We start from the raw sequence: 17,187 nt of genomic DNA, 5'->3' as shown, positions 1-17,187 counted from the left end.
GGTGGCTTGTGAAGAGACAAGACAAAAAACTGGTTAAGATGTTCACAGAAAGATGGTGGTCTGGCTCCATAACAATCAATGCATCGTTCTAATAAGTATCACGTCTTTTTGGCTTTGTTTAGCACAATAGTGAGGTAACTATCAGTGTATCTCAGGCCTGCAGCATGTTTACTGATACTGACCGATCCACTGTGGTCAGATCAGGATCGCGTCTCCTCTATATGCTGACCGCAAATAGCATAGCATCAGTCCTGCTAGAGCTCCTCCATTAACTTGTGGTGGAGGAATGAGATTATATCGCCGCATTCATCTGCTGCTTAAGACTTGGCAGCCTGACGGTCCATGGCATATGGAGAAACAGCTTCATCATGTGCTGTGGTGAACAGGGAATATCACATTGATTGTGAGGATCAGAGAGCTGGAAAACTCTTGAGGGGGCAATACATTAAGAAAAACAGTGCCAACCAGGACCGATCACATGCATGCAGTCTGAGCAACAATATAAGCACGACTGACGAATCAGAGGAGTCTAGGCCATGTAGTTCAAAGTTTATGAGTATTTTCAACCATTTTGAGCAACCTGTTTGGTACCCTCACTTTAGTATAGCAAAAAGCTTTAAATCATTTTGATCATTGTGGTCAAAAGTTCCTCGGAATTGAGGAAGTTCAAGAAGAGTAAAGAAACAGAGCTGCATTGATTTGTTAAAAAATAGCAGTAAAATCAGTGATATTGTGAAGTTCTATTTGAATATACTTTAAAGCAAAATTTATTCCTGTGATCAAAGCTGAATTTCCAGCATCATTCCTCCAGTCTTCAGTATCACATCCTTCAGAAATCAGAATAATATGCTGATTTGCTGCTCAGGAAACATTTCTGATTATTATCAGTGTTGAAAACAGTTGTGCTGCTTCATATTTTTGTGTTTTTTTAAAAAGAATTCTTTGAATAGTAATTTAAAAAGAACAGCATTTATTTTAAATAAAAATCTTTTGTAAGTTTGGACAATATGTTTCGAAATTCTGCTATGTTGAGCCTCATTTGCATAGATTGGATACCAGTTTACAAGTTTAGTATACATCTGTGCCAAAGAGGTTCAGCAATTTAGTGAATTCTGTAGAGGAAGTGGCTGATTCACATCAGATGGGAAATCTACTGGATGATTTGACAAACCCACTGTCCCAATGTATTTAAGCATTAATATGTGATGATGTATTTGTTTACACTCTTGTTAGCTGTGTTTTACAATGGACTTGCTGTTATCGTCGCCTTGAGCGTGTCAAGATTAATTTAGTGCTGAAGGAACTTGCAGGTTTTTATACGCGCCTCTGGCCAGAACACTCCCTTTGAACAGAGAGACTCCCAGAAATCCCTAATTAAGGCCCGAAGCTCTTGGAGTTTAAAACAACAATAGAAAACTGCCAACTGAGACTAATTTAATGGCTCTGCTTAAGATGATGCAAGTTCTTACTTTAAAATGAGCTCTGAGTCTATAGTTATAAGCTTGAACATCTAACAGTCTTCTTTTATTCCAGCTCCACATCCTGGTGTCTTCCAAGAGCGTCAAGCTGAACCTGGACTGCCAGGAAGTGGCTGAAAAGGAGATTAAACCAGCCGGAAACACATCAACAGATGGATTTCAAGTGCTTGGAAAGATGTCCAAATCTATTGGATCGAAAGGAGAATCTGCAACAGTGAGCCCAAATGTGCAAACACTGTTAGAAATAAAGGTTCCAGAAGAGGGTTTTCAAAGCCATAGAACCGTTTTTGATTCTCCAAAAAAACTTTCAGTGAACAGTTATTAAATGACTTTTTTTTTTATTTGTGTGAAGAACATTTTGAATGATCTTAAGCACCTTTTTCAACTATAATGAAACTTTTTTGCATTGGATAGATTCAATGGATGCTAAAGGTTATTCATGGAACCATCAATGCCAATAAGGAACCTTTATTTTTAAGAGCATCTTGTGTACAAAAACACAACTTTTGTTATCAGACATTGACCCTGAGCTCACGGCTCTCGCTCGTTCCAGCTTGGATCCTTTTAATGAGTGTTTGAGCCCCATATTTGAAAATGTAAACTTTTTTCTAAGTTATGTGTAACATCCGTTTTCTCTCTGCTTGTGCAGTTTCAGCTCCAGCTGTTTGACATTGTGTGCAGTCTCGGCTGGACCAGCAGGGACAGATGTTGTGAGCTTCCTTCAATGGTAAGAGAAGACTTTAAGAAAGCCTCTAGAGATCAGTTGCCGGTTGCACCAGCTGTGCGCAAGCTACAACTTAGCCTAGTTTTGATGGAAAGGCACAGGTTGCAACTTACACACTGCTGAATATTTTTAAAATTGCACTTGTAAACATTTGAAGTTGAAACGTAACTCTATGTACAGTATAAACTAAATATTTACAAAAGAGTAATGATTGAAATAAAATAGCACTTTGACTGGATTGTATCATTAAGCTATTATTTTACATGACGACCTTCAATCCTTTTGACATAATGTTTATTATAATGCTGACATTTACACTCATTTACATTTAAAAAGACAGAGCGTTATGTGAATAAGTGACTTTTTTTAGCTGCTTTTCAGCACAACCCTGATCTAAACAATGTGCGTCTATGTGCATTCATCAGTGCAGTGCATGTCAGATAAAATCAGAATAAATAATTGTCATATATTATCAATATTTATCTGTCAATACTTATTAGATTCAAATACAATTTCTGAATGTTATTTGAACATAAATGATTATGTACTTTAGTTTGTGCTTGGATCATCATGTAGTAATGTATTTCAATGGAAATATATACTGTTTGTTACAGTATGTCAAGAATAGAGAGTAATTGTCATAGTATGCGACAAGCTCGTAAAATTAGTTTGAAAACTATTTTTACTCAGAAATGGCTAGTAAATTTCACAAATAATTATAAAGAAACAGCAAGCACCACATTTTAAAGTAGAAAGAATTAAATCAGATCTTCTCGTAAAACATGCTCCAGTTATCTTCAAAAAAAAACAAAAACATTCCCAATGTAGTTGCTAAGTCTCTTGCGTGGACTTCCCGAATTAATTAAGAACTCATGAACAGCTGGTGCAAACCTAGCCAGGGTTACACAAAGGTGAAACACAAGAATGCTGGGTTAAATTTCAGGTACGGATGACCTACGAATCACACTGTTTATATCCGCCCCATGCCTTTGATCACTGTGGCTTTAACCAAGGCAATTAACCCCAGACTGCTCCAGAGAGGTTTGCTGTAGTCACTTTGGATTGAAAACAAATGACAAGCCAATGGACTCTCACGCACATCTCCTACATCTTTTTTAGCTTCATCTACCCACGCAGATCTGTCATACTCTTCCATATGTGTCTGATTCGTCCCTGTTGACCAGATTCAAACATGACGTCTAACATGTGTTCAGCCAAACCGCTCGCTATTGTTAGAGCATTTCCTTTCTTTGATCTCTCGTTGTGCGCTCTTCCATTTTATTTGGTTTGTCAACAGCAGACAAGACGAGATGTTTCACTGTCATTCATTTGTGGTTCTTAGTTGTGAAGTGTGAAATTGTTGAACTCGAGTGCCTTCGCACTTTCATTATGTGTGCCTATTAAGACATGAGACCAAGAGAGCAGCTGTGTTCAAACTCTTTATTGTAGTTTTATTCTTCCATAAGCCAATTATTAGTATGGTACTTCTGGCAGTCATAACACAAGAGGTTTTAATTAGCTGTGTTGTAGCTATGTGACCCGTGCTTACTCCCAAAGCCAAAGCATGCTGAAACAAAGACAAAGATTTATGTGAAGAAAAGAAAAAGATAGTTTTTCATACATTTTCCATAGTGGACATCTTCTACCATTTTTTTAGTGTTTCAACGTGATGCAAAATCTTTCTATTTTTTTATTATTATTCAATTTTTATTTGATGGACACAGAGTAATCGCTGAAGTAAGTTCAATTGCTTAAACCTACAATCTTTTAGTTATGAGCCCGTTTTTAACGTGCCTCTCTGATCATTTAATAGCTAAGGGTCCGTGAGCTAAACATTCACACAATCCATGTATATCAGGAAATAGTTTGTAGTTGGCTGATGGTCACTGATGTTGTTGCATATGCTGCCATTGGTTCTTATGTATTTTGTTTTCTCTTGTAATTCAGAGAGATGAATCCAAATGTCCATCTCTTCCCAATGCCTGCACGTGCACCTCAGACAGTTCAGGACCCCAGGGCCCTCAGGGGCCAGTGGTGAGTCAACTATATGTGCATGAGGGATTATCTTTTTAAAATGCACAAATTAGCATAAAGTACCGGAACATAAACATAGTCTGAACATGGGATAAATCCAGGTTTAGAATAATTGTTCAGTTTGTTGACATATAATAGTAAAATGATTTTATTTTGGATATAGAATTTTGTTGCTCATAAATTAAACAATACTATCAACAGCCAGTCAAAAAAAAAAAAATGCTAAATATATATATATCAAGCGGATTATATACTGTATTAACAAACTCTTCTATAAACATGTTCAGAATATAGATTTGATGTATGAAGTGGGGATTTCTGGCTCGTTTTGAGATAATATCATATTTAAAGATATATATTGTAATTGAAATACAGATGCAAATAGATAAACTGTGTTTTCTTTATTTTAGCCTGAAAGAAGTCAAGATATAGAAGCAAAGTAGCATGGAAAAACAATGGTGTCTTGCCTTAAAATGATAATTCATGCATAATCAAAATTTGTATCGTTAGTTAATGTTACATGCGTATTGGTTGGGTTGAAATCAGGACTGTTTTCTCTGTAATTTCTCCACACATTTTTCTTTTCCAGGGTGCACCTGGAAGCAAAGGACCACGAGGGGAAAGAGGAGAACCCGGTCAAGTCGTGAGTAATCTGATTATCTTTTCTTGTTAAGTCAGAATGGTCTTAATTACATTACATTACAGTACATTACAGATCATTAATCTCTGTTCCTGCAGGGTTCGATGGGCCCACGTGGAGAGATGGGTTTGCCGGGTCCCATGGGCCCTCCAGGACCACAGGGCCCTAGTGGGCTCTCCATCCCTGGCCAGGCTGTAAGTCCATCTCAGTTTTCCTCATGCATTCATTTCCTCACACAGTCAGAAGTCAGTAGCTGGCTGTAAATCCTTCTGCGCACCAAACAGAGATTATTCAGGTTATTTATTGCCCCAGGAGTTGTAGTGAAGGCATAATTATAGCAGCGAGCTCTGGATTCAGCATTCCTGCGTGTCTGGGGGCTTTACACTCATCAGAGCACTTTAAACTAGTACACAAATCTCACTGGATGTATTCCCCTCTCTGTTTCAGCTGCTGTGCAAGCAACACTATTACTATTGCTCTTTCTTGGGGTTAAAGGTTCAAAACAAACCTGTCTGAGTGGTTCCACAAATCATGTGAAGCGTGGACTTCACCTTAGTTTCACGTTGAATTTTGTTGAACAACTTGAATTTGCTACATTTACTACACTGTAAAAAATAAGTGTAATTTTAACTGTAAAATTTTGTAAAAACGCTACGGAAAAAAACTGATAATAGGTTAACAGTAAGTTCCCGTACTATATACAGGGAAAAACTGTAAAAGATCTAACAAAGCATTTAATGTAAATTTACAGTAAAATTCTGTTAATTATACAACTTTTAGAAGTAAAAAAAGAACAAATCAATGTATAATTTACAGTCTAAAACTGTAAACTGATATTCCCAGAATTCCCTGCGTGACACTCCACGTTTGAAAGTATTTTGTTTAAATAATCATGTTTTTAAATAGTTCTTGTTATCAGTTATGTACATTTGAGCTTTATGTTACATCTTCTGTTGCTTAATGAAAGTTTTTTGCATTATTTAAGTATCACGTGTGTTACCATGATGGTGTTTTGTGTTTCCATAAATGTGCACCTTCTATATGTTAATATATACTTCTGCTTGTGGTGAAGCTACTTGTGATGAGCTTTGATACTTCATGTGGCTTTCTCTTATACAGTACCATCTTTATTATTATGGTGGTTGTCAGTATTTTCAAGGTACAAAACAGATTTAATTTTGTGTGTTGTTGAATTTACTGGTTTATATTCACATTTTCTTGTTTGTAAATTACAGCTTTATATTGTAAAATTAACAGTTTTTGATGTAAATGTGTTTACAGTTTTCTGTATTTTTACAAAATTATTCTGGCAACCACAGCTGCCAAAAAGTTTTTGTAAAAACAACAAGAAATTTTTTACAGTGTAATTTAAAGCTCCTTTTTGGAAGGGACCTTTGAGATTCATTCATCATTACACTACTGACAATGGACTTATTTTGCCCACAAAATTTTGCCAAAATGTTTCCAATGTCTCTAATGTGACTAACGATGAAGCACACCAAGAACAATAATTATAAAGATAACTATACATCCACACCAACGAACAATAACAGTTTGCACTGTGCATATAGCAACACAATAAAACCACCCACAAAACTGCAGCATGATGGCAGGCACTTTAGCACGCTTTCCCTCTTGTTTTCCCTCTCATCCTTGTTCTCTGATACATGATTTTAACTTTTCTTTGGATCACATTGAAGCTTTATTACCAAGTCTTTGGACACTCTTTTGACAGGTCTTTCTCCTTTTATTTCCTCCATGCAGGGTCGTCCAGGTCCGAAGGGGGATCCAGGCGATGCTGGCCTAACTGGACAGAAAGTAAGTGTTGCTCTGGAGAGTCGTCCGAGTCTTAGGGGGGAAATGAGAGGATTTTTCGCTCTCTGTATCCTGCGCTACCTCTCTGGATGAGCTCCTTGTGGCAAACATTAGATAATAACAAAGGAAGGGGATGGCTAGGAGGCAGCGCTGAGAAATGGTTGTAGATCACGCCACGAGATAAAATGTGGGTTGAGGCTGTAATTGTGCAGAGCCCTAATCGGCACCACTTTGTGGTTCTTCATTAAACTCTCCCCTTCTTTTTGCTGGACTGTTTGGAGCATGTGTGGAGCTAGTGAAGAAGTGATTTTAGACATAATATGTATTATCTTAAAGAAGACAAACAGCAGAAGACTGTCTAATTGGTTTGTATTGTATTGTATTGTAGATTAACTTCCTTAAATCATTTACTCACTTTCATGTTGTTCCAAAACTGAATTTCTTCCATTCAACACAAGGTATTGCTAAATATTTCATGATTTGAAGTAAACTCACCATAGAGACCATAAAAGAATCATAAAAGTCCATATGACTTGTGTGCTATATTTAAATCTGAAGATCCAAATCCAAAAATAACGTATTATATAACCAAATAAATCACTTTTTAAATAAGACTTGATGGCTGCATAGGGAGTGATACAATGATATAGTTAAATAACATTGTGTTTAAAGTCTATGTTAAGACTTCTGAAGCAATGTGACTGCAAAATATTTAATTATTTATTTTATATAAAACGCTATCTAAAATTATATATATATGATTTTAATATTTTGTATTATGTTTACTTTATAATAATAATAATAATAATATATTCTGGCATCATGTACTCATTCAAATTATTATATGTTGTTCCAAAACCGGAAACTTCAGTGCCCATTATGTAAAATAACATTAATTTACAATAAGGAAAGTGTGGAAGATCTGGAATGACAAGGGTGATTATAAGACGAATCAAAATGCATTGAACATTGAACATTGACAACCGGACAATGACCACTGGTTCCTGATCCAGTTTGAAAGCAGGAGAGATGTTTATTTATTTATTTTTATTATTAATTAATTGAGTTAATTAGCAAATTAAGAGGAAGGCAAGAAAGGTAGTCGTTTTTCTCACTGTTGTGGTTATATTGCAAGGTCATTTGTGAATTCTCCAGGATTGACTGTGATATCCGATCCCTCTTAATGAAGAGTGGGCTGAGCTGTGCAGGTGACCGTGTTGGAGGAGTTGCTAAAACAGCATGCATTTAATGACTCGCAGAGAATGCAGCCGGGGTTTATGACGGCCAATAAAATGGATCTGGAATATATTAAGTACCCTGTAAATCTAATGCCAAGACATCAAAGGAGACGCAGGATTGATAAAGAGTAAGAAAGCAAGCAAGCTAGCAAGAAAGAGATGGAGGATATCTTGTGTGTTGGTGGGATATTGTTTCTGTAAATGAGTTTTTATTTGTTTGGTCGGAGGTAAGCGACCTGTGATAATATGAACCTGATGTGAGACTCTGGCACTGAGACTATTAGTGTAAGTTTTCCCTTTTCTTCCGTTCTCTCTCTAAGGGTCCACCAGGACCAGCTGGTGCCATCGGGCCAATTGGACCTGCTGGAATACGGGTGCGTGAAAACTTTTGAGTGTACAACACGATAGGCTGAAACTCATGAAAACTTACTTTTCAAGCATTTTTCCCTCCAAAAAAAAAAAAAAAAAAAAAGACTTCATTTGTAAAGTATTTAATCTTTAAAACATGAATAGCTGTACTGCCTTTAATTTATGCTTTGTTTTTAATAATTATAAATGTATTATTATTATTAATGATATTTTAAGAATAAAATATGTATTCTATTATTTTAGAAGAAATATATATTTATAATAATAATAATAATGAAAATGCTACTACTAAAAATAACACTTATTATTATTATTATTATTATTACACTGGTAAAGCACTTTGGTCAATTTTTTTTCAAAATGTTGTAAAAATATACAGTTGAGTTGATAATTCTTAAAATTGGTATTTTTTTTACTGAAAATAATGAATTATTTAATAATTAAAATGTTGTAATTTTCATAGCAATTAAGAATATTTTCCTCTCATTACTGTAATACAGTATTAAAAAATCATATCACAATCTAAAACATCTCAGTAGTTCTTTAAATAAGCTTCATGTACTTCATTTTCATTTGGGGCTCAAATAAAACACAGATGTTTCTTTGAGAGTCTCATTAAGATGTGATTCGTGTGGATCTGAATGAACGTGTGTGATATCAGTCTAATGTGGATCTGTGTGTGTATGTTATCAACGCAGGGACCCCCAGGGAAGGAGGGGCCAGTGGGACCCATGGGCCCACAAGGACCTATGGTATGTTCTTGATTTTTTTGTGGGGGAGGAGAGGGAGTGTTGTTAAATTTGTTTTCTTTTACTCAGATGTGAGACTGTATTGCAGACATCTGTTTTGCTGAAGACCAGAGCTGTTATTCTTTTATTCAGGGACCCCCAGGATCCCCTGGAATGCCGGGACCTACTGGAAAGCCTGGAAAGAATGGAGATACCGGTGTTCCGGTATGAAACCTTTAGGTTTACATTGACTTAATAACAGCACGATACTGACACTGACACTAATTTGCTTAATCAGTCCAAAACAACAACAACAACAACAACAAAAAACACTTATCTTTAATATATCTATTATTTGAGAGCTTGATTTTCCTTCTAAGAAAAAAACCCCAGTAGTCTCATCTGTTTCTTCTAAACTTCTAGATCTCTGAAACTGTGCTCAGATTTGCCAAGATTTAGTCAAATCAGAAATCTCAATTTGATCTCAATCATTTCTTATCAAAGTCTTTCAAGAGCATGCGATCCGATCTCAATTTACAGATGAATACTCGCTGTATAACAACTAGTGACTCACTGAAATCTGTTTTTAGTCTATTTTGACTCTGTTTAGCAGAAACATCTGATTAAAAGTTTATTTTACATGTTGCTTTGAATAGTTAAATGTTTAGTCTTACAAAACACGAGTGGCACCATTCTAACCAGTTTTAACCAAACACATTAAGACCTTTTTTCCCCAAAAGCTAAGAAAGGAAATAGTCTTAACACGATCCACATTGTTTGCAAATCAGGTCAGTAATTATTTACTCAAATGGACAGCGCGGTTTTGAGCATAAGTCAGGAGCAAGCCAGTGATTTTAGTTCATGTTTAGATGTGTCACAGTCTATTTAAAAAGTAATATGGTTTTCATTCATACAGGGACCTGCTGGGGTTAAAGGAGACAAAGGAGACAGAGTGAGTGATGCTTTTAATATCTGCTTTCATCATTTCACGAGAGTCTGAGTGGAGGAGACGCTAACATCTCATATTCATCCTCCTAGGGAGACATCGCATCCCAGAGCATGATGCGCTCTATTGCCAGACAAGTGTGTGAACAGCTCGTGAACGGTAATGCATTTCGTCCAGAAGAATTTCTGTAATTTATGCAATAAAGTCAATTGCAAATATATAGTACTCTACTGCTCAAAAGTTTTTGAAAAGTCTCTTCTGCTCACCAAAGCTGCATTTATTTGATGAAAAAATACAGTAAAAACAGAAATGTTGTGAAATATTATTACAGTTTAAAGTAACTGTTTTCTATTTTAATATATATTGTAGAATGTAATTTATTTCTGTGATGCACAGCTGTATTTTCATCATCATTCCTCCAGTCTTCAGTGTCACATGATCTTCAGAAATCATTGTAATATGCTGATTTGCTGCTCAGGAAACATTTCTGATTATCAATCTTGAGAAAAAGATGGTTTATTTTTTCGTTTATTTTTTTTTCAGGATTCTTGATGATTTGGAAGTTCAAAACTACAGCATTTATTTATTTGAAACCTTATAAATGTCTTTACTGTCACTTTTGATCATTTGAAAAGATTTTATAAGATATGATGTTCAGATGGTCCAAAAGGTTATATTTCATTATAATCTGATGTTTCGCGGTTTACAGGACAAATGGGTCGATTCAACGATGTGTTGAACCAGATCCCAAACAACTATCACAGCAACAGTCCTGGGCCTTCTGGCCCTCCTGGACCTCCCGGACCCATGGGACCACGCGGAGAGCCCGGTCGGATTGGCAGAAACGGCCTTCCCGGAAGTCCAGGGTTGCCTGGTCAGCAGGGAGAACGAGGTACCAGAAACAACAGCCAAAACTAAAACAGAAACAGAAAACCATGCCAAATACAACCATGTGATTTTAATCAGCCTCAAGAACTGTGGTTAGTTTGGACCACTGCCCTCACCGTACAGTATATGCAGAAATGCTAAGACAAATAATTGATGTCTAGTGAGCTGCCATGCGGTTTACTGTCTAAATTAATAGGAAACACTGTCTCACACACTTTTAAAAGTAAAGCTTCTTTGTTGGGATTGATGGTTCCATGATGCACTTTTAATATTCATTGAATCTTTCCATTCCACAGTTGAAAAAAGTACATTTTAAGCTACATTTAAGAAGTGTTCTTTATGGACCCAAAATGGATCTTCCATGGCATTGCTTTAGATATGCATCTGTCAGCATTTCTGCGTTCAGACGTTTGTCTATGGCACATTTGGCAGTGTGTTACAGATGCATATTTGCAGCTATGTGTTTGTGTTGGGGGATATTTATATCTCTGTGTTTATGCGTGTTTTCATTAGGGTCAGCCGGAGAAAAGGGAGACAGAGGAAGTCCAGGCATCGGAGAGAAAGGACAGAGAGGAGCCACTGGACCACCTGGTATGTTTCATGTACTAAAACCTAGCTTATGTAGCTCATCTGATGAGGAATACAATCAGGAAAAACCTAGAAATGATAGAGAAAATTGTGATTTTATGAAGTTTTTTCCATTTTTCTTAGTAGGAGATTATGCTATATTTGAACTCAACCTCCGCCACTTTAATTTTTAGGTACAGAGCTATTAGATGTGTTGCATTTTAAGTTACGCCACACTTAAAGAATAAGCGGATATAACTCTTCCGGACTTCTCCCTCAAAGAAACTTTGTCAGTTCAAGTCAAATCAAATTCTTTTATAATGTGCTTTATACAGTACAGATTTTTTTCAAAATAGCACAGAAATAAACAGGAAAATAGCAGAATCTGGCTAGAATCTTTTTTTTTTTCCAATAACAATATTAATGTTGCAAAAGTTCTTCATTAATGAGGAACTTTATGGAGGAACTAAATACAGCTCTATCAAAGAAAATAATGTTGTTGTAAAAAAATTCTCATCCAGCAGTAGTGCAGTCAAATTGATCATATTTCTGAAAGTTAATTTTCTTGTTAGTGCAGTACAGGTTTTGTAGACAGAAACCTGTTGGAAAACAGTCATTGTTCATACAATTCTGTTTAGTGATGCTAATGTTGCTTAAAACATGAAATGTACTGTATGTTTAACTTCTGCACCAAAAAATATGCAATTAAAAAGTTGAAAAAATACATACATATTTTGAACAGATAACTTGAATTCAACAATGATTTAGTCAAGTTCTACAACTGTCAATAACGCAAAAGTCTTTTAATTATGAAATGAAGGCAATAGTGTTATTATCAAATTCAGTTCTCATCCAGCAGTAACACTGGAGTCAAATTGATAATATTTCTGAAATTTAATTTTAAGTCCCCTGTTTGGAAAAAGAAAAAAAATGTCGCAAAACTGTATTATTATTATTATATATAGATGATACTTCTGAAAGTTAATTCTCTTTTAAGCTTCTATTTATGTCACATTTAAAGGTTGTTTTCTGAGACGGTATTTTTCCTGATTCTGTAGGCCCACCTGGTGAGTCCAGAGTCGGGTCTCCTGGTTCAACTGGCCCTCCGGGCAGCCGCGGTCCTCCCGGTCGCAACGGTGTCAGCGGTGTCAGCGGTCCCCCCGGCCCACCTGGCTACTGTGACTCCTCTCAGTGTGTCGGTATCCCGTATAATGGACAGGGTTACAGAGGTACGTCTCTCATGCTCTAGCTGTCCCCATTGCATGTCAGTAGAAATCACATTAATAGCATGTGTAGTATAACGCAGTGCATGAACTGAGCAGTAGATGATGTAGCCAGATGCTGCAAAGTAATGCAGATTATCATGGGTGAATCTCATCAAACCTCATCAGGAACATGCGTAAGTCATGTTTCACTCCAAAATCAAAATAATCTTTTTGAAAGAAGTCTCTTCTGCTCACCAAGGCTGCATTTATTTTACCAAAATACAGTAAAACCTGTAATATTGTAAAATATTATTACAATTTAAAATAATTGTATTCTGTTGTGATATTTTTTTAAAGGGGTCTTTAACTGAGGAATCAAAATTCCCTTGATCTTTTGACATATAAGATGCAATTTTACTGTAAAAACATTGTTTAAAAACAGCTTATATTGAACTCGATCTGCCAAAAGGACAGCTTAAGGAATGAACCACTTTATGATGTAATAGTGTGTCTAAACCCCGCCTCCACAGAAAAAGGTCAACACCTGCTTCTACATCACTGCCTGTTTAGCCCCGCCCACTAATTCTACATCACTGCCTGTTTAGCCCCGCCCACCAATTCATGCATGTAGTGTAAATAGAGCAGCAAAAAGATATCAGTAAGAACTTGGTCCTTTGTTGACTTCATTTTACAGCAGATTAGTTTAAAAACAAAGCACAATTTTTAGAAAGATTGAAACTAAAAGACAATGCTGTGCTGACTATACTGGATCTGACAGTAATCTCGCACTCACAAGTGTGAGTAACTCTTTTTATTATGTGCTCACTATTTATTTGTTATTATAGATCCTTTGATATGTACTATTTATGAGTTTTAAACCTAAATCACAGCAGCATCCATCTATGAAGGCTGTAGTTGTCAGACACACACAACTGAGTTTACTTCCGAGTCTACAATCTATCACGTCTATTCAGACAGAGCGTTCTGATGAGGGGGGCAAAACAGGACAGAAAATAGCCTATTACTTCTCAATTATGATGTTTTTAAATCTAAAAATCTGTAAAGATATTTAGAACATTTATTCCAATTTCTGTAATGCACAAAACAGTCTTTAAAAACCATATGCTAACTTTATGTGAGACACAGACCAAAATTTGACCCAAGTTGTTCTTCCATGAGTCAAAGTTGTTCTTTCAAGTCAGTGATTGAGTCTGTATGCTGAATTGAGAATCAAACTAATGTTTTGTAAACACAGATTCATATTATTCATTAAAAATATCTGACTTAAAAGAGTGATTCTTTAAAAACTCTTTAAAAGTTCTTTAAAAATTCAGTTTTCAGGTTTTTCTTTGAACAAAGCTCTCGTATGACATGTGGACTACTTTTATTAAATTGTTTCATCCTTTTTAAAGCGTCAGTTTGCATTGACATTGCAATTGCATACATATTATGACTAGGACAGTCTTTCTACACAAAAAAGAATGACTTAAGAATAAATAATTGTCCTATAAATAAGCATAATTTTCTCTCATTTTCATGCACAATACAATAAAAAAATATATATATTATTTTGATTTTGGAATGAAACATGCTCCGGATTCTCACCTTCTCGGTATCACAGTATCAAAAGCTGATTTTCAGTTTGTGATTTGTCTGGCAAAGAATTCTAACCCCCTCTTTGACCTGTTCCAGGTTCATAAACTTTCTAAAGCACCTGTGCTGCTTACACTTTGAAATCCTGAGAAAATCACATGTTATTGGGCTCTGTGCGGATAACCAACCACGGAGATGATTAAGCGAACACTATTGAATAAAAGCAAACAAATCTGCGGATGGGTACTAACAACAACTCACAGCCACGGGCATCAGTGACGGCAGCCAAAACAACCCAAAACAATCTGCAGTCGGCTGGAGACGCATGACCAAAACACCCCAGCAGCCACAACAAATACTAACCAGGTGGATCTGTAGCCAAAACAACTGTCATATAGCATGTTAACTCCAAGAGTCGTTGTTTATCTGGACATAAACTAATCATGCCTAGTAAGTGAATCCCAGTCCACTAAAAAGCAATAGTTTTAACCCTTGTAGTGAGCTTGAATTCAACTGCTTGCTGAATGCCGACACCAGTGCCTCTTGTTTTACTTCGTGCCTTAAGTGATCTCACAGACCTTTGCTCAGGGCCAGTTTCTTTTTGTACATTGGACCCTGGAGGTTTCTTTTCTTTTCTCTTTTAGTATCTATGTATGTACACACTCATCTTGCCAGTATCATTTCCTAAAGGTTCATTTCTGTATCAGCAAAGATCATTTCTCTTTCATTTGGCTGTTAGTAAGGGTTTAGATGAATATCTGAATGGGCATATGGTTGAGTTCTTGATTTCAATTTACACGTTAATATTATTCTTTAGCATGTAAACTAGTTTTAATAGAAATTTTACAATGTCTGTGAATATAGGATAAATTCAGTTACAACAGATTACTTTTTGCCATTTGAGATGACTGGGAAAAATGGTCCAGTTATCCTGAATTAACCCTATATTCAAACACTGGGGTCCAAAAGTCTGAAACCTCATTGAATCAATGTTTTGAGATTTTGAAGATCATGGTTGCTAAAGTTTTATGTAGGCTATTTGACATTATTTATGAATTAATCCAAAATTGGTCAGATTGAATTCAAGTAATTTATGTTGTCAACATGTGCAGTGGATGGGAACCAATGACCTTGTGTGATTTGTAGGAAAATAAAAATAAAAAGTTGAAGATCTTTCATCTAGGTAGATTAACAATCAAATTGTTTTGCTGATGCAATTTGGAAGCATTTTTACTTGAATTTTCAGGCTTTTGGATCCTGCTGTGCAAAATATTAGGCCACTATTATTTTCACCAATAAAAAATGCTTTTAAGTCTATTTCTGTATTTTGCTTTAGTGTATCTATTTCTATATTTTGCTAAACATTCCTCTTGCCGTTCATTCATTGTAATAATCCAGTGACATTTTAACAACTGATAGAAATAACTGACTTAAACCATTTTTTGTTGGTGAAAATACTAGTGGCCTAAGACTTTTGCACAGTAGAGTAAATAAAGCACTGACCCATTTACAATTCATCAATAAGCACTTTCTAACCCTTTGCACTTACTGTAGCCACATAGAGGAAGGTAACATTTGCATTTTGCTTGTTGAGTGACTCAATTGGCCACTGCCGTATCTCCAAGCAGAACAGTATCCACCTGATGCCGAGCAAATAGTCCCAATCCCAGAAGAAGACTTTGAGATTTCATCAAACCAACGCCGCAAGAGGTCGCTGCCAGAGACGGGATCTGAAAGGAAAGCGTGGTAAAAAAATAAAAAGGCTGGGAGGCGGGGGTTCATTGGATCATGTTATTTGTTTGTGAGTTCAGCTGATCAGACCCTTGAATCTCATAATATTATATCCTCAAAGCTTATTTCTGTACTCCATCGCTTGTAAAATAGCATTGAATTTGTGTACGGTTGGAATCAATGACATGTCACACATCGTAGCGTGCAAGTGAAAGGTGTTTGATAATTTATTACATTGAAGTGTTTTCAAAGATCATTGCCTCTTCCAGTCATCTGCATATTCACCATTCATCACTTATGTACCAATCCACATTATTATTCATTACTGTCTTCATTCACCTGAGAGATTGTCTTTTTGTTGTTGTTTTTTTGTTAACATCTGCAGTAAAACATGCCCTCCATCACAATATTATAAATCCGATATTGATCATGTTGGATGAATGTTTGATTTAACCTCACAGTTGATTTTTACCAAAGGTGGGATTGCATGTCTGTGGTGTATATTTAGTATGTTTTTGTTTTTAATTTTCATTTGTAGTTGTTTTTCCCTTTTGTAATTCAGAATATAGTTGTTGTAATTGTTGTTTTATCAGTATCAAATGCAGTTTGGGCATTTGCGTGCAAGACTATATATATATAGTATTGCTGCTTCATGTTTGTAACTGCACATTGTGAATTCCACAGCCTTATTTTCTTATTTATTTCTGAAACAGAGGAGGCATTTTTCAATAAAACTACTGAAAATATTAAGTGTGCCATTTTTGTATAAGTAGAACCTTGCATAAGATTTACATTTTATTGCTAGTGTCATTTGATAAAGAATTTAACACCCAAACTATGATTAAATTGCTTACAAAATCAAAAGCAGGCTTTTAGCCCATGTGTGAAATCTAAATTTAAGCTGAAAGAATCTAGAGTGCCTTCATTGCTTTCAAGCCAAAGTTATAGTTTATTGGCTTTTATTTGACCCACCCCAACTTTACTGTTTCAAAATGAAATGTTTATATATATATATATATATATATATATATATATATATATATATATATATATATATATATATTTAATGGTTTTCAAACACTCCCTCCATCTGCCATTGGTCATTTGAATCAGAGGTTGTTTGACTCAATTAATTGCAAAAATGTATAGAGAAAAAAAGGTCAACACAATGGGGCACACTTGCATGCATTGTGATTTTTGCCTTTATTTCCTGTGACCAATACAGCTTGTT

At 35.7% G+C, this 17,187-nt stretch overlaps 1 protein-coding gene across 1 annotated transcript in view; it reads left to right on the top strand.

Annotated features, from left to right (window-relative positions):
- The window catches only part of LOC113093351 (collagen alpha-1(XII) chain-like), a 70,143-nt gene extending 53,441 nt beyond the window's left edge, over positions 1-16,702 (top strand). The window contains 15 exon segments of the mRNA XM_026259175.1: positions 1,534-1,692; positions 2,128-2,205; positions 4,150-4,236; positions 4,826-4,879; positions 4,975-5,070; positions 6,641-6,694; positions 8,250-8,303; positions 8,997-9,050; positions 9,180-9,251; positions 9,943-9,978; positions 10,065-10,131; positions 10,682-10,864; positions 11,374-11,451; positions 12,486-12,656; positions 15,854-16,702. Of these exon segments, the coding sequence (XP_026114960.1) occupies positions 1,534-1,692; positions 2,128-2,205; positions 4,150-4,236; positions 4,826-4,879; positions 4,975-5,070; positions 6,641-6,694; positions 8,250-8,303; positions 8,997-9,050; positions 9,180-9,251; positions 9,943-9,978; positions 10,065-10,131; positions 10,682-10,864; positions 11,374-11,451; positions 12,486-12,656; positions 15,854-15,975 (1,365 nt within the window). The 3' untranslated portion in view covers positions 15,976-16,702.
- The last annotated feature ends 485 nt before the right edge of the window (positions 16,703-17,187 follow it).

This window comes from Carassius auratus, unplaced genomic scaffold, assembly GCF_003368295.1.
Source record: "Carassius auratus strain Wakin unplaced genomic scaffold, ASM336829v1 scaf_tig00214968, whole genome shotgun sequence".
Classification (NCBI taxonomy): Eukaryota; Metazoa; Chordata; class Actinopteri; order Cypriniformes; family Cyprinidae; genus Carassius; species Carassius auratus.
The sequence above is the reverse complement of the archived record's forward strand: the minus strand, read 5'-3'. Positions and strand labels throughout refer to the sequence as shown.